This window comes from Astatotilapia calliptera, chromosome 8, assembly GCF_964374335.1.
Source record: "Astatotilapia calliptera chromosome 8, fAstCal68.1, whole genome shotgun sequence".
NCBI lineage: Eukaryota > Metazoa > Chordata > Actinopteri > Cichliformes > Cichlidae > Astatotilapia > Astatotilapia calliptera.
The window spans coordinates 18,087,393-18,112,571 of record NC_137429.1 but is presented as its reverse complement, the minus strand read 5'-3'; the positions used below and the strand labels follow the sequence as shown (position 1 = coordinate 18,112,571).

Below are 25,179 nucleotides of genomic sequence, written 5' to 3'. Positions count from 1 at the left end.
TCGCCCTTGCCTGTTTAATGGGCCGTCCGTTTGCCAACTGTTCCTTTGAGGGGGCCAGTGCGTCGGGCGTCGGAGCAGGGATTTGGGAGGGAGGGCCGGTGCCGCTGGATCAGACAGATGGAGGGGGGTCCGGCTCCATTCATTTAACTCTATGAGAACAACAGAGCCCCACTTCAAACAACAAGAACGCAACCTGCTGGCCCCATCGTCTGCCATGCACAGGCACGCACATGCTGCAACACATGCACACACGCACATGCTTTTATTAAAGCTTTCTTAATGCGTGTTTGATCTGATGTGTCTTAAATCTAAAATCTATCCCGACTCAATACCTCAAGATAAAGTTGTCACCACTGCTGTTCACAATGCCTGTGTAGCTCATCTGCCTCCCTGACACACAAGCACACACACACATATGCACAGCGGGCAGGCTCCGCAATGCCCATCCCTGTTCCCAGCCCTTCTTTTCCTGGGACTCCCTCCTCTGCTACCACCCAGCCCCCCCCCCCCCCCCCCCGAATTCACTGGCACTTCCAAAAAGCTCCGAGGCGCCAGCGGAGCGGGGCTCATCTCTTGGGAACAATAAAGCCAGATCTTCATAAAAACTTCAAAAAGGCCTCGCCAAGTGTTTTATAGGTGCTTTAAAGGTTTATGGGCCCTGGGGAGGGAGGGAGGGAGGGAGAGAAATGAATGATGCAGTAGTAGGCTTCACTTTTCCCACCCACTGCACGCATACACAACACAAGAACACACACACATGGCATCATGCACACGCATATATGCCACTGCTGATCTGCCAGTAAGTGCCGGGCTGAAATCAGCTGGTGGTAGGCAGGGCATGGCAGGGGGTGGTTGTGGATGAGGGAAAGGGTGAAAAGGGGTGGGGGTGGAGGGTGGAACAGGTGATCATGGACTAGAAAAGCGCTATACAAATGCCGGCCATTTACCATTTACCATTTATCAGTCGGGGTAGAAAAGGAACATGAAGATGAAAGACGGATGCCAGTGCAGCAGCGTGCATTTCAAATACTTGCAGTTAGAATTTCTATTATTTTCAAGCTCAGACACTTTTGTATATATTCAATGTCACATTTGCAGACAGTGAGAAATTAACTGACTTGTTGGACTGGTACGCCCACTTGTACTTCATGTAAAGCCTGCGTGTTTATGTGTAGTTGTCAGGCTGAGGTGTAGTCCAAGCTTAATCCCCAACGACCTCAGGATGGGTTAAGAGTCAGAGCAGATTAAAGTCCACAGTCTGCACACCATCAAAATACACTGGATGCTGTTTTTTAGGTGGACCTCTTTTAGCCGCACAGAACAGGAGCAGGGACTCACATGCAATTAGCTGTTTGAACTCTTCAACTTCCAGTACACAAGCTTAACAGAGTCCTACTTCTGTGCCAGCTAAAGTGCTGATGAAATCACCTATCAAATGATTCCCCCTAGATACATAGCTTCACATCGCCACATGTGGATGCTTATATTTTGATGAGTCACTGGGCCTGTGCTGAGCGCATTGCACATTCAGTCTCTTTTATGAGCATGAATAGGCACTATTCAAGGTGTTTTTGGAATGTTTGGGTTTTTTTGTAGTTATTCAGATATACGCCAGGGGTTATATTTAGCTCGTGTCTTCCTGGAGTCAGAAGGTTTAAAATTAGGAGGTGTCAGAATTCCAGCACAATTCTTAAGTTACTGTCAATAAACGGTAAGGGGCTGCTCTTAAAGGCGTAGCGTGCTGGCAAGGGTGAATTATAGCACGATATAGGTGTAATAAAGTGCTTGGGAAAGTGTGTATGGATTTGTCATAATATAGTGTAAATCTGCTACATACATGCACATACATGCACAGTTACACATCTACACATCTCAAGATTCCTGAGTCTTTGCTCTGTGTGTGTTGTGCATCGGTGTGGGTTTGTGCGTCCATCTCCACATTAGTGTTTGTAGGATCTGTTGACAGCAAAGCATGCAGCATTTTATTTGCTCAAGGGCTGAAAAAACACATGGCGTTAGCAAGGGAGTGCTGTGATTTGAGCCTGCTGAAAGCAGCCTGGCCAGCCAGAATTCAACCATGGTTCAGCTGCACATATTAATACACTGTATGAAAACACACAAGATTAATCAGTGTGCATGTATAAATGCATATTTTACTGCCATGCAGATGGGCTTTAAGGTTTAGATAGATAGATAGATAGATAGATAGATAGATAGATAGATAGATAGATAGATAGATAGATAGATAGATAGATAGATAGATAGATAGATAGATAGATAGATAGATAGATAGATAGATAGATAGATCAGGCAGACATGGGGGGCAGTCAGTGGTATCAATTCCTTTATCCTCCAGGCCTGTATACTTTTACCAAATGCGGCCCAGCATTATTGTGCACCAGGAGGAACCCAGGACCCACTGCACCATTATATAGGGGCTGACAATGGGTACAAGAATTTCAACCTGATACATAATGGCAGTCAGGTTGCAGTTGCCTGTAGGGGCCTGTGCATCCTCCATGGATATGCCTCACTGACCCAACAACAAACCCATTGTGAATGATGTTGCAGGACACATAATTCTCCACGGCTTCCCAAGACGCTTTCATGTTTGTCACATGCTCAGCGTGAACCTGTTCTCATCTGTAAAGGCACAGGTCCAGTGGACCTGCCAATTCTATGGCAAATGCCAATTAGGGTCCACAGTGCAAGGCAGTGAGCACAGGGCCCACTAGAGGATGTCGGGTGCTCAGGTACCCGTCATGAAGTCTGTTTCTGATTGCTTGGTCAGAGGCATTCACACCAGTGGCAGAGATCATTTCGTAGCTCTGGCAGGGCTCATCCTGTTCCTTCTTGCACGAAGGAGCAGATACTTGATGGGTTAAGGACCTACTTAAGGACCTTGATTTCTGACTCAACATTTGAGTGGCATTTGACAGACTTTAAGAACACATTAAATCCACCTTCCCAACATTTCTAGTTCCCATTATCTACCACTGCTCTGTCGTACAATCCTTTGGTTCCTATTGGTTGTGGGGTAGACCCTTGGTGGATTGGTCCTCTTGCACAACTCTTGGTCGTTCAATCAAACTGGAAATTTGGAGCCCAAAACAGCACTTTAGCCATGTTTCTTGAGGTGTTACTGTTCCTGTCTTGTGCTAGGGTGTAGTTGGCTCCCATCAGGAAATGCTATTGTTACAGGGGACATCTATTCTGAAATGCATCACTACTATAAAGCTTATGCTTGTAAATGGGTGTATGAAATTTGTGAGTCTTCTCTAGGGCAGCCGAATGAATTTTTCTTACAGTCTTTCTTCACAGAGAATACTTCTTTTTCATAAAAGACATATCTGTCGCTGGATTTGTTTTAATTTAATTCAAAACGTGATGCTTGCGCTTGAATTTGGATTATATAATATATGAGTGTTCATCCATGGAGAGTTTACTCTGTTTGCCTTATATGGCTCTTCCCTCTCCACTTATAGGCTAAGATTCAGAGTGCAGCTGCCCACCATTCAGTTTTCATCAACTGGGTGGCAAAGAACGGTGAGGTCATTTCAATATAGCAACAAGAGCCCTCTATTTGTCACCCTCATTCATATCAGATGAATGAATGGCTTTTGGGAATGTATCATGCATGTGGCTGAAACTTCAAACTAAAAGAATAAGCCCCACAGAATCAGATCTACACACAATTGAAATACAAGCTTGCTTGGTCCTTCTAGCTAAAAATGTCAGTGACGCTGACAGAGTTTTCAGCTTTCACAAACTAGTGCAGTTCATTTGTAGAGTGGACAATCTGTGAAACAGGAAGTGTAAAAAGGTAATATCACATAAAAGAAGTTGTTATTGCTCAGTGGGACACACATGAAGGTCAGAGGCTTCCTACACTTGTGTGCGGCAATAACAAGAGAAGAAACCACAAAAACAACCGAGGCTTTCATTTTGTAATATTCATTTATTGTTCAATAAAAATAGATTTTAAAAAAGTGACGTGATGTCTCCTTCATGACTTTGCCTGATGCATCTGCCAACTCCTTGTAAACATGGTGCCTAACTCTTTTTTTTTTTTTTTTTGGACTGGAAAGGGAATTTTTTCTGAAAAGAAAGAAAGAAAAACAACAACCAGCCTGCTACTTCTCTGATCTTTGACCTCTGTTATGATAACCCGTCTTACATTTACTTTCACATTTAGGGCCGATACAGTACATTCATCCACACTGGTCTCGTTCGTCTATATACATAGTTCAGTTTCTGGCTGTGTGATTTGTTTTTGCAGATGGCCCTCGTAAAAACGGCTTTAAACAGTTCGAATAAAGAAGACATCTAGGCGCTAACACAAGAGTTCAAGCCATCAGTAAAACCAATTACAACTTATTAGAACAACAGTTTGTCTTAAGACATCTTTATACAGTAGTTACAAGTAAACAAAAGGAGTACGGAAAGTAAGTTGAGTCTGTAAACACTTTGAAAGACACCACTGTTGGCTCCCTCTGTGAAAGCTTCAATGGCATCTTGTGAACCTGGAATGCTACAGTAACTGAGGCCAGGTCCACCGACTTCATCAAACTCTCCTCCTTTGGACCTTTCTGGTGCTACATTTGAAAATTCTGCAGGTCACTGTGACGGTAAGACGTTGCTGAGCTTGGCTGACATTTTAGAAGAGGAAACCTATTTATCATAGGCTGAAAATAGCTGAGAGGGGGGAAAAACTTCCTGTTAGAATGAGATACTGTAAACTATGCACAGACTGCTGTCTTTCAAGTGTTTCAGTAGTTTATCTAAAAAAAAAAAGAAGAAAGTGTAGATTGGTAAGAGGCCCAATTCATTAAGAATGAATAGGGGTTAATAAGAAAAATACAGGTCTCCATGAGAATTGCCTTTGCTGAGACAATTTATGTGTCGTGGGGAATTTCTCGATGGAGCTTTATGTATAGCAAGATTGCTAGCATTATTGCTGGTAGCATCTCCGAGTTACAACAAATGGAATTATAATTTAAAAAAAAAGAAGAAGAGATGGTGTTTTGTACCTGTATGGGATTCTCAAAGTCCCAAACGCTTTCTACAGGAAATAAGGCTGAAATTGTAATGTATAATTTAGAATGAAGAAATCTCCATTCTGGCTTTTAAGTTCTGATTGATAAGAAGTTTGAAGGAATATTTTTGATGTTATATTTTGGAGGTAGAGTAGATTTAAGAACATTATGTAACATTTGCCGAGGATAGGCAACAGTGACCTCTGTGGCCACAAGTGGTAATTACAGTCAAAGCAACAATATACAAATTCCCATACTTGAACTGCTTCTTTGGTGCAGTTTACCAACATACAGCAGAAGCCAGTATTAGAAGTTATACAGTAAGCTGAGTGAAGCAGATGATTTTTTAAATTTAACTGAGATGTGAAAATGTTTCTGATGTGGGCATCTTCAAAAACCAGTGAGTCAACAGCTTTGCTATGTGCACGAGTATAAGTCATAACAAGCCAGCCATTACTTTTTAACTGCAAGACCGAGAGCAAGAATGTGCGCTTGGCATCAGTTGTTTTATTTAACTGAGCGCTTTGCCAAACCCAAATTTACTTTTGATGTCAAAGTTGTCTTATGTGCAGCGTGATTCAGTCACACTAGAGTAAAAATAGGATGGTAACCTCCTTGTAAATAAAAAAAAAAAATCAGTGGCTACCGAGTGATTGTGCTGATTGTTTTCTTTTTTTTTGTTTTTGTTTGCAGTGACAATGCTTGATTGCAGGCTAGGTTGCACACCTGGTCACCTGGTGGAGGCAACTTGTCTCCAAACAGTTGGTGTCTGACTCAGACTCACTGTAGTCACTCTCATACAGATTGTCAAAGGTTTGCAACTAGCTGGCATGTAATTTATAAACAAAGACAGACCATCAATGCGTTGTCATCAATGCGAGTCAGTCAGTGAGTGCAATTTGCCTGTGACGCGTCACCAAGCACGTGTGTCATTTTGTAGTTGAATTGCCAACCAGCATCAACAACATTATTGTTTGTGAAGGAATCTGATTTTTTCTTTTTGTCTATGAGATTCTGGCTGAACTCTGAATGGAAGTAGCTGATGTTAATTTCTGTTTAATTAGAATTTTTGTGCATCTACATGTAACAGATATGCGAATTTTGTCAATTTATCGCAGTAAATCACTGTGTTGTTACTAATAGATTCCGTATAGATTCCTAATGACTTTATCTTATTGCAATTTTACATCTTTGACATCATCAAAGATGGCGACTGACTCCAAGTGGTTGCAGACCTGGGTCTGATCTCAATATTGTAACATTAGTCTATGACTCCATGATGTGACTACCAAGCTACCTTGTGTTGGCTAGCTGAAGACCCAATTGGTGTTGCGTGATGTAGTCCCACAAAGTGTTACGCAAATTTTGTGGGAGATTGTACCTGATCAACCAGAATTACAGTGCAAGAACAGATGGGAATACCACTATACGCTTGAATTAAGTTGAGAGCAGCTGTTCAATGCAGAATTCATGGTCCCGTGTCTGTATCCATTTGCGTAGGTATTTGGCTACGCAGAGTGAAGAATTTTGGGCATGCAGCTTATGCAGTCCACCAGAGTGTGCTATCCTCTAAAACCCAACAGTGTACAGCCCAATGGGGATATAGAGTGAATACTGAGCAGCTGAAAAGTGGGCACTCTATTTCATTTCAGCTCTTCATAGGTTATAGTGTCAGTCTTACCCAAAACTGGCTGGTGTACCAAGCTCTTATAGACAGCATAAAAGATGGAGGTAGTTTCTGGTATTAATAAGTAAAACTAAGATAAAGTCCTTTAAACCTTCATTCTTTCTAACTGCCACCAGGGGGTGTTACCTGTGGTTGCAAAAAGACTTCTGGTCCCATAGAGGAGTCTGGGACAACTCTCTGACTTGACTTGACCTCTGTAAACACTTTCCAGCTGACTTTATGGTCTCAGTCACTGATTTTGGTTAGAGTTCATTTTGTAAATCTTGGTGGTACGGTGTTTCAGAAATGAATATACCCAGGGTATGTTTATTGGCGATGGACTTTTTATTGACGAGTGCTTAGCAGTCACCAATCACACCTGGTGGCAGACCCATGGCAATGGTGGCAGGAGACAAAACTCGTCGCGCGATCTCCAGCTCCTGCAGTCTGCATGGAGAAGCATTTTTGGGCAAAATACTGAACTCCAAGTTTCCCTCGATTAATACATCAGAGTGTGAGCGTGCATGTGAATTTTAGTGCTTAGGCACTGAATAATAGTACTGTATAAATGTGTGTGTTACTGGGTGAATGATTTAATAAAAAGTATAGTAAGTAAAGTAAAAAAGTGCTCAATTTGAGTAGAGTGGTCTTTGAGGTTAAAATGTGATGTTATGGTAGCTGTTTCCATCTTTTATACTGTCTATGAGTAGTCCGTGGACCAGGTGTTCCACAGATTTTTGACACTGCCCCCTGGTGACAGGAAACTGCAACAACATGCAGATGGTGGTCTGATAAACTGTGTGTAGGACCAACACATAACCTTAAAGCCTCCTATTAATACAAATACGAATGGCTCGATCAGTTGGCCACGAGTCTCGCTTTGTAGAAATGTAAAAAAAAACAAACGAGTCCCTTTGCTGGAGTCGTTTCATGTGTAACACAGTTTAAAGCAGAGTCAGACATGGTTTGGGATATACTGTGTAGTGTGCATCTTACAAATGGTGGGCCTCTTAACAACCCTTTGGGATAACTTGTTCTAGACTGAAGTGCACCATTTTCTGTTGCATCTGGGAAAACCACTGAATCAAACACAACAAAACACTGAACTAGTTAACTCTGAGCACAGCATGACTACAGTACTTGAAATGTACTCGGCACAAATCTGGAAGGTTTGCATGCTTTTTTTTCTCCATCAATTAGAATAACAAAAAAAAAGGAGAGAGTAAAAAGTATTGCTTGTTTTTTCTCTGTTTTGAAAACCCAAATCAGCTGGTTTTATTTTGTGTTTCTCCACAAGATGATCATATCGGTTAGCTACACTGTGACTAAGTCTACTACACAGCAGACTTGTTGCTGCAAAAGGGAGAAAAGGAGCACCGGAGTTAGTGCTGGGGTTTATGTGATGTAACCTCCACCCTCCTTCCTATTCACTCTTTTTTTCCCCTCACTCTCACTCTCTATCATGCTCTCAATTCCTTGGCTGCTTGCTGCTAGACAGTACAGTGGCCAAGAGCAGTTGAGTGACAAGTTGACGGGCCAAATCGTCGGGTCCATTGCATCCCCGAGCAGAGACGCCAGCCACCTCTGTACTTCTCCCCTTCCTTCCTGCCTCCTGGGCTAAGTCCAGAGCCCACATCCTGGGAACATGGGGCCGGACGGCTGGAGCCGACAGCACAATAAGAGGGTTCATAGGAAAAGCCGTGTCCGCGTGTGGCTGGGAGGCGCTGATGCTGCCCATGTCATTTTGGCAGCTCGCACGGCTCTATCTGCTGGCCTCAATCACGCCAAAAGTCAAAGAGACGCTCCATTAATCTCGCTCAGCATCACAATCTTTTACCCAATGACTTCTGACAGCACAAAAAAAATAGTTTCTCTTTGTTCTACTGTTATTGTTCATTTGGTGTCCATATGAGGGTCTCTGATGTTCATCAACAAAAAAAGAAAGGTTCTACGTATGGGAGAACAGATTTCATGGAAACAGATTCTCGGAGTAGCATTTCAGATAACCAGAACACAGCAGAAAATATGACAACATGATATAGCTGCAGCCGAAGACAGTATCAACACAGTGAGAGGGAAAAAATTGTAGAGTTTAGGAGCCTGCAGACAGCGTGACAGTTCAGTACGTTTATCAAAACAGAATCTCGGCACGGGGTGAACTCTTAAGATTTGCCCCTCTCACTTCTGGGAAGTATCACACTGTGGTGGCCCGGCTGTGTTTGAGGGCTAGTGGCGAATACTCCTTAATACGAACACACAGTTTGCCCCTCAGCCAGGGGTTTTGAAGCTCCAGGGGACAGAAGTCGTCCTGTAACCACTTCTCTCTGTCGTCCACAACCAGCACGAGGCCGAAGTGCTTCAGCTGTTCAGGACTGTAGTAAACACACTGCTCCTGTTCGTCACCGTTTTCACTGCTTCCCATCATGCGCCGGGACACGACGTTCATCTCCTGCACCACCAGCTGGACCATCTCCCGTGCGGATGTGCCTGGAGTTACACAAAGCTGAAATGTAGGAGGAGATATTAGCGTTTGCCAAAACAAACACAAGGCGCTCTGAGTGAAAATCCCTGGAAAATGAATCAATACCTTGACGCTGGTCTCCTTTGGCAGACCTGTGCGGTACTGCGGGTAGACTCTGAGTGTGGCATGACAGCCTTTCCTGAGAGCAGCAGGTGATGGTGAGGCGAGTCTCTGAGTGCCGCTGTCTTCTGATAATGTGCGTGCCGGCGGAAGCCGTGACAGGCAGCGCTCAGCGGAACAGCAGCGGTCTACTGATGAGGGCCGGTGCCATCTTCGCTGCGGTGAGGTGGAAGGTGAAGGGCAAGTAGTGTGGTAGGAGTAAGGCTGCTGGTGGGCGGAAGGGAACTCCAGACTGCTGGTCCTCACGCAGAAGGCCTGCCTCTTCTCTGTGATGTGCAAAAGCTCAATCTGCCTGCTGGGCAAGATGAAGTCACTGTCAAACAGCTCCGGAGCCCCCCTTCGCCTTTCTCCTCCACATCGAAAGCCTCCACCTCCTCCACACCTCTCTCCTTCCCTCCCGTGCTGCGGCTCTGATGCTTGGAGGACGTCTGGTGTGGAATCCCGCAGAGCTCCCCCTCCACGTCCACCCCCGCTGAGATGCATTCCTCCTCCTGAGCCGCCCCCGTCGATGCGCAGGAAACCACGGGGCTCCAGGGGCGCAGAGGACGAGAGAGGTGAAGGGGGCAACAGGTCCAGCTCTCGGGGGCTCTGGGCACGACTGGAGTCATAGTCACTGTCGGTAGTGAGGAAAACTTCAGAGGAGCCTTCCTCATCTGAGAGTCCAGCAAAATCTAAAGGGTGCAAGAAAAGAAAGAAATTTATAAATGAGTACAATAATTCCACAATATCACATTTTCTGGTATAAAAAAAATTGCTCATGTACAAAAAATATCTTTTGGAACCACACGAATCAGACGTCTTTCTGACCTGAGTGCTTACGGCATCGTTCGGGTGAAGGCATAGGAGAGGGCATGAAGTCTGGCTGAGATGAGGTAGAGGGAGGCTTGTCAGGCATCACCTCTTTAGAGAAGTCAATTATCCAGCTTACAGAGATGCCTCCTGTCGGCTGCTTGTAGCGGGCGTACTGCAAGGCATCCATAATCCATCTCACATCCCGCCACACCTCCTCCATTTGCTTTGGGAAAGTTATTAAGATCATAAGTTACAGTGACGTCTAATACTGTGCTACTCTGGGATTGTCCATCATAATGGGATATTTACACCTAGACTATGCTACAGGCTCGGATAAATCACAAATAGCTGACATGCTGACAGTACGTCATACCTGCATGTGTTCCTGAACTTGTTGGTGTTTCTTCTTGGCAACGAGGAGCTCAGCTTCAGAGAAGGCCTCCCGTAGTGCCTGCTGAGACATGAGGGACTCCAGCTCCAGCAAGGCGGACACCCTGCAGTACTGGCCGATGAAACTGGGGCAATAGGCATTAAAGTGCACTGAGGAAGAAAAGAAATCCAATAAGACCCAAAAGCAGAAATATAAAATCTTCTGAAATAGAGAAACACATATAGTAACAGCAGTTTTTCAAATATTTCTTTTATATAATACTGCATAAAATTTTATAAACTAACCCAATTCAAAGATCTGCAGCGGCAGTGTGAGGAAGCCGGAGCGCGGGGAGTATGGATTATTCTGACCGGGAGCCGTGCAGACTTCATCTGAAGGTGGCAGGAGGAGGAGGAAACACACTTTCTCCCCAAACTCCAACACTTCCTGGCTGTAGATACGGAAGTCCTGTGCCTAAACACAAAGAGACAGGTGATCTCTGTGGGTCTCTGGCTCCACAGGTATCGATGTACGCTTAGTTGAAGTCCTTTAGGACTGTAAAAATGTGACATAATACAGATATTTATATTTAAATCTTAAGCTTTCATTTGAATATATATGCAGTGTTGTTTGTGTACAAGAACTTTGTGGCAGAGGAATTGTTTTCAGGTTGTTTGACATCCTGTCTGTGAACATTAAGTCTCACGGACAGAAAATTAAATTTGGCAAAATGTTCAATGCAGTTCGGTTCTATTTACATAACAGTTGCCTTAAGTGCTTAATATTGTAAAGTAAACCCTATGATATTACAGAGAAACCCAACAATCATAGGACCCCATATGAGCAAGCATTTTGGCGACAGTGGGAAAGAAAAACTCCCTTTTAACAAGAAGAAACCTCCGGCAGAACCACGTTCAGGGATAGCTATCTGCCACAACCCGTTGGGGGTAAACACTTTGCTGTGTTGGTTCTGGAGGTCAATATTCAAGGTCGCTGTACCCTCATCCAATTAGATTCTCTCTGTATCTTAAAGAAATCCTACAACTGGGAGGTTGTAATAATTGGTTGATATTCTAAGAGTCATTTCTACTTTCCTTTGATAAACACAGTAAAGATCAAGTAATTGAGCCCAAGTTTATTAAGATTTACAGAGTATGGATCATAGAGTGCTATTTAAATCAATTTTATACGTTTCAGTATTTTAATAGCAGAATTAGGAACCAATAAAAAACCTTGTATAACAAAAAGCGACCTCATTGGGGGTTACCTTATCACACTCTTACACTTACACTTTAAACTGATTTACAAAGATTTCCCTACATGAGTGATTCATACCTTTAAGTCTCCAGTTCTTCATTCTTATAACAGTTAAATAAAAGACTTTGAGCAATAGTCCTTCAAGCTTCCTGAAGGTCTTTCAAACATTTTTTGGACATTGGCTGCTTTTTCACTCATTTTTAGTCCTGACCATTTTCAGAGGAATTTTGTTTTGTTTGTTAAGCCACTTAACACTGACTTGTGGATCATTCAAGCATTAAAAAAAAATCACCAAAGTAAAGGGATAAACCAGTGATGTGTCTGGTGATGTGTGGGGTCATCTTGACAGAATGGAACAAAAAGTAGCCAAAATGCAAAGAAGAGCTTTGAGTGTCATTCAATGTTCCATTTTTCTAGCAAAATACAAAGAAATAGGAGGCGGCTCAAGATTGTAACAGTGTGTATGTATCAACACAGTGCATATTTATCTTCATAGTCATGTAACTTTTAATAGCAGTGAAGTTTATGGTGCTGGCGCTCCTCCATTTGAACAGTTGGTGGGAAAAGTCAAATGGACAATGACTGCCATTGTGCAGGAATTCAAACCATGTTCTTTTAGAGAAATCATGTAGAATTAGTGGTCTAACCAGCGCTGCCTCAATTTCCACTGGAGTCATTTTAAAGAGCTTTCTGCTTCTGCTGCTGCCTGACTCGCTGTATGCTTCCCCAGGTTCTACGCATCAGTCAAAATCACTTTTACTAAACAAATTGTGGACTCACTCACTAAATAGATACAGTTGTCTTGTTCTGACCTGATTGCCAGGAATGTTGATGTGAGCTATCAGGTCCTTGATGGCATTACGCAGGTCCTGTAGGAGGCGATGGGGAGCACTCTGTACATCATGGTCCATTTCCAGTGACTCCTCCAGAGAGCTGAGGGCCTGAAGCCACTGCCACTCCTCTCTGGAATATCACAGAAACAACTCCTTTATTGTTTTGCTAGTTTAGTTTAGTTCTTGCTTTTGAAATTTATCAGCCTAACCAGCAGGACTGCAATTCAATTACACATTAGGTAATGCGTGATCCCAACCTGGACACATTGCTGTTGTCTCGAATTTTGGTATGACAGAGCACGTTGGGGAGTTTCTGGGGCACCAGTGCTCTTATCTGCTCCACCGATGTACACAACTTCAGGTAGCCCAGATATAAGCCTGGAGACAAAAGCTTCCTGCTACGCCTGTGGTACGCCAGCTTCTCCTAGAAACAGCAGACAGGGTGTCCCTTAAGACTTTTCATTGCATTTTAATACCACTAAAACAAACATACACAAGATGGAAATACAGAGTAAATTTAAGACGTAATGCAGTCTGCATGTCTTTTATTAAAAGAAACTAGACTAAGGGGCGTATTCGTGATAGCCTTGTGGGCAAGGTAGCCCAAATGCTCACTGTTTTGGGAATCCTTCCACATCTTCAGCTGGTATTTCAATGTAACTGGCATAACATCCTTCAGCCGTATACCTTGCCTGAGTGGGCCATCTAAGACAAAGTTAGCTGGAAAGCTCTGACCAGCCACATCCTTCTTGAGCTCCATTCTCCTCAATGGTTCTCCTCAGTTCTTTAATGGGAAATGAGGTAATGGCCTCATCAACCAGAGCTTAGCACTTGACTTCCTTCCTCATGACAAGCTGATAGCAATCATTATCAAGCCATTTGCCATTAAATGTGTATCTTCTAACTTCTGTCAACTAGCATTGACTAGAACTGGCCAGTCTTTACTTGACCTCCCTGCTGGGAATATGCATCAGTGAGTTTTGTATTTTAGTACATTTTTAGACATAGTCTGCCACAATTAAGGTACCAAATGTATTTAATCAGTCCAGTGTTACTGTTAGCTGTTTACAAACTCAAATGGTCGGCCAAACTACGTATAAGCTGTGGTTTTGTTTTTAGAGCAAAAAAGAACCAGGCACATGTTATGGCTAAACACCATTTTTACCTTCAGTGTCTGGTGTCCACTTATGTTCACTGACAGTGCTAGGATAAATCATCATCAGTTCATCTCTGTGATTTGGTGCTCTGCAACTGGAAAAAAACCTCTACCAGACTCTGGACTGTTCCTGTTCCAAAAGTAGCATGGCCGTAACACTGTTGTCACACTGCATGACCTAAAGGTATGCAGGGGGTAAAAATAGCAGCATTGTATGGTGGAATTTCCACCCAAACTGAACTAAAACTGTGGAATTCAGTACCTTTTTCTTTATAGAAGTAATTTTTAACTCTATGAAAGTAAGTGTTGAACGGGGTGAATTACATGATGGCTGTGCTTTTAATTTTTTCTCCGTAAGCATCCTCTCATTCAGTAGTCCTGTTTTTATGTTTCGCTGTTCAGTTAGTCTTGGATGCTTTTCATGTTGTTCCAGCGTGTTTAAAGTGGAAGTCAGTCCTGCAGAATAGCCCATCAGCACATTTTTTCGCATTTCATCATATAATTTGTTCATAACTGGCCACAAAACAAATATTTCAGTGAGCTGTGGTTTTGCCAAAGGGAATCTTCGCTATTGTTTTGGAACCACAGGACAAAACCAGTGTGCTTTAGAGGCCAAACAGCATTGCAACAATGGCATCAGGTTTACTAGGTTATATAGACAAAATCAACTTGTGGTTTACTTCCAGATTGTTTTTTGGTTGGTTTTTTTTGCTGAACTAAACATCCACACTGAATTAGTTATATAACACTAAATAACAACAGTTACACGGTTAGATCATCATCGTCTCCAACATGCTGAAAGTTTAAACTGCTACTTGCTGAATAAGCGGCTTTAAAACGTGAAGCGACTTCAAGATGGTTACGTTTACATGTTGAGCTGTCACAGATTGACCTGACGTTTGGCATTTTAATTAATCTGATGACAAGTCTGCTCAGTATGCTGAATGGCCTAATAATGACAGTGACAAATGGAAGAGCAGAGTCACGGTGATTAATGTTTGTCTAAATAAAGGGTGTCTGCACAAACAGAACTTGTAATTGGAAGCAGATTTCAATTTAAAGTCCTATTGTTCCTGCCTCGGTGCCTCATGTCTGTCAGGCTGTGTTTGGTTTTCTGTGAATGAGAGCCTCAGCGATTCCACTAAATACATGTTTCGGGGCATTTTGTTGTCGACAAAGCCCTTTATTCGACGTGCTTTGATCTGGCCACATCCTCGGGTAACATAAATGCAACATAAACTGCTGTGGAAGCGTTCTTTGACCAAAACAAAAGCAAAAAATAGCCCAATGTACAAAACTGAGGTAACTCCTAATCACTGCCAGCCCACTTCTCTACAATATGGGAGCCAATCAGCTTGTTTTGAAGAGAGTGGATATCTGGACAACACACAACACACTGACATGAGAGGTAAGATTGTGTAAAATTTCATCTTGTATGTCCCGATTCTGCACATTCACATGCAGATACTGTCTACAAAGATGCCTGCTGTCATGGTCCCATGGTTTTGTGTTATTTCTGAGTTTTGGTTTCTGTTTGAAAACCGCTTGTTGATTTTTTTTTTTTTTATATTTCTGTGCGAGCCAATTACATGTTACAATTACACAGTAATATCTTAAGACCTGCCGGACTCACATGAAGTGTGATGAGGAGCATGTCCAGCGCAGTGGGCTCTTCGGGGGATGATATAGATTTTCGTTGGAGCTGCAGTTTACAAAGCTGCGTCCAGCGTACCCCGTCAAGGTTGGGAGACGCATTCATGTCCTTCAGCAGCACCAACAGGGCGTTACCATGCTTGTCTTTGATCGGCTCAAAATATACCTGACCAAGATCCTGGGTTCCCAGTGCTCCCTGATAAAAAAAACATCAGATAATATTTCCTAAAATGTTTCACACTGAGCTCATATGATCACAGCCGCCATAATTTACTCATAAAACTATTAGACTACCTGTAGATGGGAGACGGCCTGCAGCATCTTGAGGCGAGTCTGCAGAGTGCATGAACACGACGTCTGGGAAGGACCGAGGCACTGCTGCAGCCACGAAATTTCCTCCCATAGATAGGACACCTGTTGCGGGATAGGAATCATAATAAGGGGCATTATAATCATTTGTGCAAATGCATAGATATGTGACTGTCAAGTTAAACTGTGGTCCATGCACCTTAGTAAACCATAGAAAGTCCTGCATCAGTGAGCTTGAATACGAATCTTCAATCTCCACAATAGGAATCTGCTCCTCTGGAGTCACCAACACGTTGTCGTCTCTGTAGAATATGGATGCCAGATAGAGACCTCTGGAAGGAAACGCAGAAAAAATGTGTGTATGAGTATTTAATACAGCTCTGAATGTTTAAATGTCAAAAAACACTAGAATCAGTACTTTGCTGTTTTATGTAAATGTACATCGTAAAAAGGTATCTTCCACAGCGTGTCTTTTATCCTGTCTTCCTCCCCTCAACCCTATAAACGGTCACAGCAGACGGCCGCCCCTCCCTGAGCCTGGTTCTGCCGGAGGTTTCTTCCTGTTAAAAGGGGGTTTTCCTTATCCCTGTCACCAAGTGCTTGCTCATAGTAGGTAGTTTGATTGTTGGGATTTTCTCTCTATTACTCTAGGGTGTTTACCTTGCAGTATAAAGGACCTTGAGGTGACTGTTGCGGTGATTTGGTGCTATATAAATAAACCTGAACTAAAAATCTGGCGGGAGAGTGTAAAAATAAAATGACAAATTACACACCAGATTTGTTAAACATATAGTTAAAAGCCTAGGACATGGAGTGCTCTAATTTTTACGCCACAGTTCAAGGATAAACTCTCTTCTACCTTTTCAAACTTTTGACAAATTTGTTGGTGGGCTGGAAAAGGTGCCGCAGGCTCTTGGACACTGAGTGCTTCCTGCTTTGTGGTGGAGCTTTGCATTGCTCTGTGTGAAAAAACACAGGAAAAAAACAGAAAGGATTAAGCTAATTCCATAGCAACAACAGAGTCAGATTACCTGAATAACTATTCCAATGCCCTTGATGCTTAAAATCACAAATAGCATACCAGACACAATAGAGCCGTGACTCTGACTGGTTTTCTCTCTAAACTGGTGTCTACTCCTGTCCTAACTAAGCTCAGTGGCAGGCTGTTACCAGAGTTACCTAACTGACAACAAACCTGACACATCCAACATCGCGGTCAGAGTGGAATATTTCTTGACATGCTCTCCAGTGGTGCGGTACCATTTGACAGTCAAGCTGGCTGCCAGCAGCAGAGTATGGGCCTAAAGGGAACTGCTTACTCTCAGGTCCCAGAGGAGCTGTGTGTACATGTGTGTGTGTCTGTGTGTGTTTACCTGTACACGCTATAGCTGCTGGAGCATGGCAAGCCTCGAGCAACAGCCATACGCGCAGAGTCAAGGAGCTGTCGTAATTTGTGTGTGTGTACGTCTGTATGTGTCTTAAGCCTTCGCCGCTCACCTACAGGGGAGGTCAGTCAAGTCTGTGGGGACGTGTTTATTTTTAGTGGACCAGGAGGGGGTTGGAGGCCAGAGCGAGAGAGGTGAATGCATATCTATATGTGTGCGTTTGTAAGGGTGCTTGTTGGTGAGATAACGCACCTCCCCACTCATTAGAAACCATGAGTCCCAAAACCCTTTACAGACCCCCCCTGCCCAGCTCCCCACAGGTGAGGTAACTCCAGCCCCAAGCCACTTAAAGTCAATAAACCTCCCCATTCAGGGCCCAAGAAGAACTAATTTTCTCTTCAGGTGGATGAGTTGAGGTGTAGTAACCAGAAAAAAAAGCACCATTCGACCCTTCTCACCTCCCCAAATTTCGCTCCACTCGCGACTCTGTTCAGCTCCAGCCTTGCCAGGCCTCAGTCGCTCTTTGACACTGAGTAAGAGAGACAAGAAGGGCTGACTGCTGGGGTGCCTGGGTTAGTCAAGACTTCTTTCACAGTTTAATTAATAGTGTTTGGACAAGAGGGAGAAGGTGGTGTGGGCTTTGAGCCGGGCTGCGATGGCGGGGGGGTGCGTACATGGACATGTAGGGGAGTCAAGAGTTGAAAGCGAGAGCATGTACTTGAATATTTGCGTCTGCTCGTGTACACGCGTACCCGTGTGTGAGCCTGTCTATCTTTATGTGTGTGTATATATGTGAGGACAGTAGACAGGGCGACTGGTGGGCTGCAGGGGGCGAGAGGGGGAGGCAGCAGTAGTCAGTGTTAATTTATGCCCTCTCCAGACTCCAGCCCGGGACTTGTCTCTTACAGGAATAACAAACATGACCCCAGGACACGCCACCTCGACTACCGTGTCTGAACTCTCAAACTCAATCAGCCACCGTCTGAAGAACCAAGAGCCACTCAATACCGGCTATTATATTGCATCTTGCCCTGTTGCAAATATGGTCTAGCCACAGTGGACAATAGTAAGTGGGTGAGTGTGTTTGGGCGTGTGGGTGTGAGAGAAAAAGAGGGACAACTTGCTCAAGGCTAAGTGCAGTTTGCCGTCATGTAAAAAGAGGCAGTGTGGATAGGTTTTGACACTTATGGGACCAGCTTACAGCCAGCAGTGTTTAGGGATATAAACAGCTTGAGTGTGAGAGAAGCTGATCTGCATTTTGTCCCAGAGAGGGAGAGGTATTCAACCGAGAAACGGCTGAGTCATGGAAAGACTCGTGAGGGATGGGGAGGGGTTGCCGAGACAGACGGGAGGGTATTATTTTTGAGGCGACGTGTCACCTTAATATGTACGGCCTGAGATTGTAAAGTGTCTGTCATGCTGAGATGAAACACAGCAACCTGTTACACCTGTGATTTCAACTCTGCATCGTTGTGTTTCTTTGCGCAGGAAAAAGAATGCTCATGAAACATGAAGTCGTGCCAGTATTAAACACTGATCTTAAGGTTAAGTTTAAAACACCTTTGAAATTTGGTTGGGCTTCAAATACTTCAAGCTCTCATATTAGTTTTTAGTCTTTCTGGGGGAAAACAGCCCCTTCGAATTGGTCAAAAAGTTGTTGATACCATGGCAGACACAGTGGCGGTGAGCTTCTTTTATCTGCCCAAGTAGCTGGTCCAGTGACTCCTTCTGTCCTCTCTGACGAGGAGCGCGGCCATCAATGTCCCTCCAACCTTCAGGGAGATGAAATAAAGAAAGAAAAACTGTTATACAACAACTTGTTACTGCAATTATCTAATCAGCCAATCATGTAGTGGCAAATCTATGGATTTAGGCATGTAGACGACCTGCTGAAGTTCAAACTAATAGGAAGGCAACAGTTACTCAAATAACCACTTGTTACAACCAATGTATGCAGAAGAGCATCTCTGTTTGAACAATACACTGGATCTTGATGACAGAAGAACACCCCTGTCAACTAAGAACAAGAAATTGAAGCTATGATTCCCAGAGAAGATTTGAAAAATGTTTCCCAGTCCGTTGAGTTCTGAAAGCATGGATCCAACCTGCCTTTTATCCTTGGGTTATGATGCTGCTGTTGGAGTAATGGGGTGGGAGACATCTTCTTGTCACGCTTTGGGCATCTTAGTACCAACTGAACTTTTAAACACCACAGTCTACCAGATTATTGTTGCTGACCATGTCCATCCCTCTATGACCACAGGGTACTCATTTTCTGATAGCTGTCTCCAGCTGTGTCACTAAGTTCAAATCAACTAGATTCTTTAACATGACAATGATTTCGCTATACTTAAAGGGCCTCCACAGTCTCCAGATCTCAGTCCAATAGAGCAGCTTTTGGGTGTGGTAGAACTGAAGATTTGCATCAAGAGTGTACAGCCGAGACAGCTGTAGCAACTGCGTGATGCTGTCATGTCACCAAAATCTCTGAGAAATGCTTACAGCTCCTTATTGAATCTATGTGACAGGTCTGAAGCCAAAAGGATGTCATGGTGTAACTGACAAAGTGGCCAGTGAGTGTATATTTATCAAGACTCACAGAGCTCATACATAATAGGTGTTTTTAGCGGAAACCAACATGACGAAATTAGGGTACTGGTTCGTTTACACACATTGGTCTAGAGTTAGCTTTTTTTTTTAGCATTTTTAGTTGTACCATGATCAAAATTTATACAAATATTTATGGCCCTATGGCGACATTATGTGGTTTTAAGTCCATCTATCCGTCCCTCCTTCCATCCGTCCATTCATCACCTTGACTGTTTACCCCAGTTGGGTCACAGGGTGCTGAAGCCTGGTCAAAAAGCAGGCTGGATGCTCCCTGGACAGCTTATAAGTCCATCTCAGGGTTAACACGGAGAGACAATCAATATACCTACAGGCAAGGTAGAACCACCAGCAACTTATTCAGGCAATCGAAGAACTTGCAAACTTCACTGAGAGAAAAAAAAAGCCTACAGTATAATAGCAACACCAAATGGTAACCACTCCAACACTATGCCACTCAGGCTAACATCTTATTTCACGTTTTTTTTTTTTTTAAATTAGTGCAAAACTGTCAATTGTACTGTCATGAAACGTGGTACAAAGATTAATGTTCAGCAAGTTTTTTTAATGAAACAAAATTATTGTTGATTTATGAAAATGGTCTTTTTTTAATTCTATTTTGGACACTGAAAAACAGGAATGTTTCTGTCATTTAACTGTTTACCTATTAATCAACTATATCAGTGTAGTATGAATGGCTGTGGGGGAGGTCTTTATCAGCAGGAAAACCTGTAAAACTTATAAAAAGACAGGTAAAAGTCCCAAAAAATATCTGCTCTCCGTACTTTACAAAGCTGTCAAGTGGGGTGGATTGGAGCCGTTGCTGGGCCGATTCTGACCACCAGGCCTTACATTTGACACCCCTGGCTTATAGTACCACCTTACTTGAGCTGCTCGAATGGCAATGGCCATTTTGTCTATATTGGACACATAAGCTGAATGTGCTTAACATAAAAGAAAAATTAGTAAGAAAATTAGCAGAAATGAGCTGACATATTATTATTATTACAAACTAAACTGGTATATAATTGAGTTTTAGGGTTGTCAGCTACTTCATATTTTGTGTTTGAAAGCTCACTGGCTTTTATAACCAGAGGCTAGTGAGAAGAAGGAAACTAAGCTGATAGTAGACTGTTTTAATAGTGGACCGTTATCAGTTATGGAATGATAAAATTACAGGTAATTAATAAACTCTCAGCAATTTACATTTTATTAAAAACAGCACTTATTTTGTATAAATTATACTTGATGTGACATTAATATCCAGGTAAGATCAGACCCATATAGTCACATTCTCTGCTGGACAGGCAGATCCCCTGAGCACCACTGATTTTGGGTTCAGGACTGAACATGTGCACAGAGATTCTGACGTAGTGCTCCTGCCACCTTGACAGCATCTGAGGAACGTTAATGTACCACAAACTTAACTGTACCCCCAAAACGCTAAATATTCTCATTCCTCTGTCTTTTCGTGTTTCGTCTTTCCCTGTGATGGAGGCACACTTACACAAAAACACCTACTTACAGTACACTGTATTACAAACACACACTTGGCCTTCTCTGCTCATAGATGACCAGCTCTGCAGAAATCCTTCTTCCTTATGCATTAGAACCAGAGGATGTGTCAACGATAACCCACCCCCAACCAACATCAACTCCAACCCACCCCCCACTCCCTCTCCTGGAGCCCCCCGGGGGGTGCATGGGGCTGAAACACGGTGAGGTCTATTCCCGGAAAGGTGCCTGTCCCGACAAGACAAGCGGGCCCTTTAATGGGCGTCCACGGCCCGGTATAAGGCCCCCACTGTTGGGGCCGCGCCGCGCGCTACAGCACAGACATACAAATATTTCCAGTGGTAGGCCCAAATGGAAAACACAAACACGCAACATCGAAATTAGCTCTGGGAGAGGGGAGGGAGAGCGGTGGGACAGTAGAAAAAAAAAGGAGAGGGGGAAGCCTAGTTTCACAAACTTGCTGAAAAACACTGTGTGCTGATGAGGACAAACATGTTCATGTGTTCTCCAGATGTGCCATGAGCGTGCCAGTGTGCCCACAGCAATGCTACCTATGCTCACGCTCTTACAAAAGGTGCATTTTGCATCTGCAACAGTCAGAAGAGTCCTTTCACAAATCTCAAAAACATGGAAACGTAAAAATTTCACACAAACTAAAGAAAGAGACAGATGGACTGAAGGAAAGGGAGAAAGAGGGTCAGAGCTGCAGCGGTCAACAGCTCAGCTGTTGCACATGACTCCACGGTTAATTTCTTGGCTGAACCCGGGTGGCTTCTCCTGGCAGCTGGGCCCAAGCAGCATCCTGAGGCTACTGTTACACTCACTAACATCCGCAGTGAGGGTCCCACAACCCGCCCAGCCGCCCTGGCAGAGCTGGAGGAGAGTCCAGCTGTCATCCCTCTAGTGATGGCACAGCAAAATTGGAATGACACCAGCGTGACAAATTCAATTAACAAAATTAGGCGATGCCCGGGTCATTTTATGTGTAAGACTACGAAACAAATCACTTATGCAAGACAAACATACACACACACACCACAGTTATTAATTTAGTGAGGTGAGCCAAAACCTTGTAGAGCAAGGGGCACGTTTTGAAATCACCCTAAATTTGGAGCTTTATGTTTAGCTTTGTGTAAAATTTAGACACAGGCTTTAAAATACTCATATTTATACAAAGAAAATAGACAACTTACTGGAAGGTGCAGCACAGGCCGGTGTGGAAATTTTCCAAGGTCCCCAGCCCTTCATGTTGTACGCTGACACCTGCACGTAGTAATAGGTCCCCTGGGAGGAGAGCAGATAGGACACTTACGACAGAATCTGCTTGCGTGTGGCAACAACCGAAAAGGAAGTGTTTCTGTAAATGACCATCTGCATACATGTGCATGTGTGGAGCTCAGTGCATCTCAGTCTCCCAGCGTGCAGACGGCGAGCCCCTGCCTCTCCTTTCTCAGCCAGATCAATCACACCAGCCGCCAAAACTCACTGGCCTTGCCTTGACCCCTGTTCTTTTTTGACAGGAGTGAGCTTTAGCTGGTAGTGGGGGTCTTAAATGGGGGATGGGTCTTCCCTCACATAATAACTAACAACCAGTGGAGTGTCCATTTGTCTCCATGTCCGTTTAAAAAATGCCACCCATAAATCAGGTGGCAGGCTACCAAGCTGCTCTTTTTTATCATTTTGGCAGCTGCCTGCAAATATCGCTTACGGGTGGTCAGGAGGGAATAGGGTTTGGTGTGACGCTTAACATATACAGTAAAGAAGGGTCCAGGGCTGTGTGTAACAATACCAGGGCCCTTCCTGTGAGAGAATAGCTACAAGCTATTCTACAAGCTACAGCTGGAGAACCTGCAGCATAGTGCTGCTTAAACTATGGTGATAAAATGTGATTGGAACATTTTATCTGTAAGTTGGAAGGAATCTGTAAGTGCTTCAGCTCATGGAAATGTGCATGAAGAAAAACAACAACAATGTGCCGGCAGAAACTTACAGATGTTAGTCCAGTAATGTTGCACTCGAGTTGAGTGGCATCATCCACTATCATCTCACCCAGCAGAGGACTAAACGAAGGATTACCGCTCCAGCTCACTTCAAACATACACAAACACAAACATTTTTCATTAGTTATCAAACACTAGTCATTACTTTACAGTAGAATTACATTGCTTTTCCTTGTTTTCTTTAATTAATATGCTTTTACAGTAATGAATGCTTACACTGAACACGCCCACTATGGGTTTAGAATAATAATGCATGCACAAGAAAACCCCTATGAGCCAAAAGCTTCAGGCTGTTGGAGCTTTATGATGTCAAAGAGAGCGGATGTCCTTAATATTGTCATCTCAGGGACAAATGTCCCACCCACTGTCCATTTTACCCAATGGACTGCCAATCAGAAGAAAGCTGTGTCCTTTAAGGGAGAGAAGCAACAACAGCTTGTTTCAGGCAAACAGGCCAAGTAGAGATTAAATAAGGATTTTGAACTGTGGGCCATGCAAAGCTACTCTCCAATAGTCCAAGAATAAAAAGCTTGGAGCTGGAAATGAACCTAATATGTCCACTTGTAACTCTACATATTGTAATACTGAGTGGTTTGTTCTAAATGAAGTGGCTGGTCTGGTGTGACGGCCGACCTTTATATTTGGTAACCACAGCAGAGTTGACACAAAGAGGTTCCTGGAAGTCAACTTTTAGACTGGTGCTGCTGCTGACAGACAGGGAAACTACACTGGGAGCATCTGGAGGACCTGGAGAGACAGAGGACCAGAGAGAAGGCCGGGTAAATAAGCAGAGTACACACAAGAATACACAACAGTCAGATTACTGTAATGGGATCTTTTACATGTTTTGATCTGTGCACAGTGCACTCACTCAGTTTGAGAGGGTTTGATATGCAGTGAAATTGTGTATGATGGTAAAATCAAAGCATTTAAAGGCAGCGCAGCTTCATCTTTACCCTATAATCTTCACAAACCGATATAAGCTTAACACAAGTATGTCACAGATTCTCACTGTGGATATAACAGCACAGACATTAACCTTCAACCTGTGCTTTATTACTTTCACGTGCATTCACACATGCCCATCAAATTACATGAGTAATGTAGAATTAAAAGGCGGGAAAAGATCTTTTTTACATCAAAATGCACATTGGTGTGGGTACAAGGGAGGAGTGTCTGCTTTCTGAAGAGGGGGGCGGGTTAGCTGTCTGCCACTAAGCGTGTCACGAAATGCCTATAACAAATTAAAGCAGGAATACAGGCGTGTTATGTTTGTGCACACACATACATGCCACATAGTTGTGTGTTCGGCTTCCCAGTGTGGAAGCCATTAAGTCAGCCCAGACAGAATGACAGCAGAGGGGGAAAAGGGGTGCAAAAAAACAAACAAACAAAAAGAAAACCAAAGATGACTGCTGGACTGCAGGAGTGATTCAGGCGGCAAACTTTTATCGGCTGGTTAGCATGTGAAAAAAAAAAAATCTAAATCAACTTGAAGCCTTACTGGCATGCTCAAAGCCTGTCTGCATGCGTCGGAAGAGCCGGAGCCTCCACTCCCAAGCTTTTAGCTGGCGCTCACGGTCAGATCCCTCCCGCTCACCGGGACCCTCATTCCGCACCTGGGGCTGTAGCTCCAACACTCGCTGCTCGGCCTCCTGCACCAGAGTGGCCAAATGAACCGCTCGGCCCTCCAGACTCACAACTAAGAGGGAAACACAGTGAGAGGGGGAATGTCAGCAGATAATTTTAGTATCAAAACAAGAAGCATTTTATCACACGAGACTCTTTTATTGCCAAACCAAATACATGATCTCTGTCCCACGAACAGGGGATAGAGATCATTCTCATGTTTGGGTATTATTATTATTATTATTTGATATGTGAATGTTTCCATGAAGAAAAACATGTTCTAAATTATTTACACTGTATTTTATTAAGAGATTGGACGATGCGCAGGCT

General features: G+C 43.5%; 1 protein-coding gene across 3 annotated transcripts in view; it reads right to left on the bottom strand.

The window, feature by feature from the left end:
- Nucleotides 1-3,938: 3,938 nt before the first annotated feature.
- Nucleotides 3,939-25,179, bottom strand: part of ankfn1b (ankyrin repeat and fibronectin type III domain containing 1b) — a 152,505-nt gene continuing 131,264 nt past the window's right edge. For all 3 annotated transcript variants that reach the window (XM_026178722.2, XM_026178725.2, XM_026178728.2), the window contains 16 exons: nt 24,725-24,922; nt 23,854-23,967; nt 23,211-23,308; nt 22,414-22,504; nt 18,763-18,870; nt 16,573-16,672; nt 15,913-16,045; nt 15,699-15,818; nt 15,385-15,600; nt 12,853-13,019; nt 12,575-12,725; nt 10,811-10,979; nt 10,509-10,675; nt 10,151-10,358; nt 9,290-10,014; nt 3,939-9,205 (listed from right to left, as the gene is read on the bottom strand). In XM_026178722.2, the coding sequence (XP_026034507.1) occupies nt 8,897-9,205; nt 9,290-10,014; nt 10,151-10,358; nt 10,509-10,675; nt 10,811-10,979; nt 12,575-12,725; nt 12,853-13,019; nt 15,385-15,600; nt 15,699-15,818; nt 15,913-16,045; nt 16,573-16,672; nt 18,763-18,870; nt 22,414-22,504; nt 23,211-23,308; nt 23,854-23,967; nt 24,725-24,922 (3,074 nt within the window). In that variant the 3' untranslated portion in view covers nt 3,939-8,896. The remainder of the gene's footprint in view (nt 9,206-9,289; nt 10,015-10,150; nt 10,359-10,508; nt 10,676-10,810; nt 10,980-12,574; nt 12,726-12,852; nt 13,020-15,384; nt 15,601-15,698; nt 15,819-15,912; nt 16,046-16,572; nt 16,673-18,762; nt 18,871-22,413; nt 22,505-23,210; nt 23,309-23,853; nt 23,968-24,724; nt 24,923-25,179) is intronic.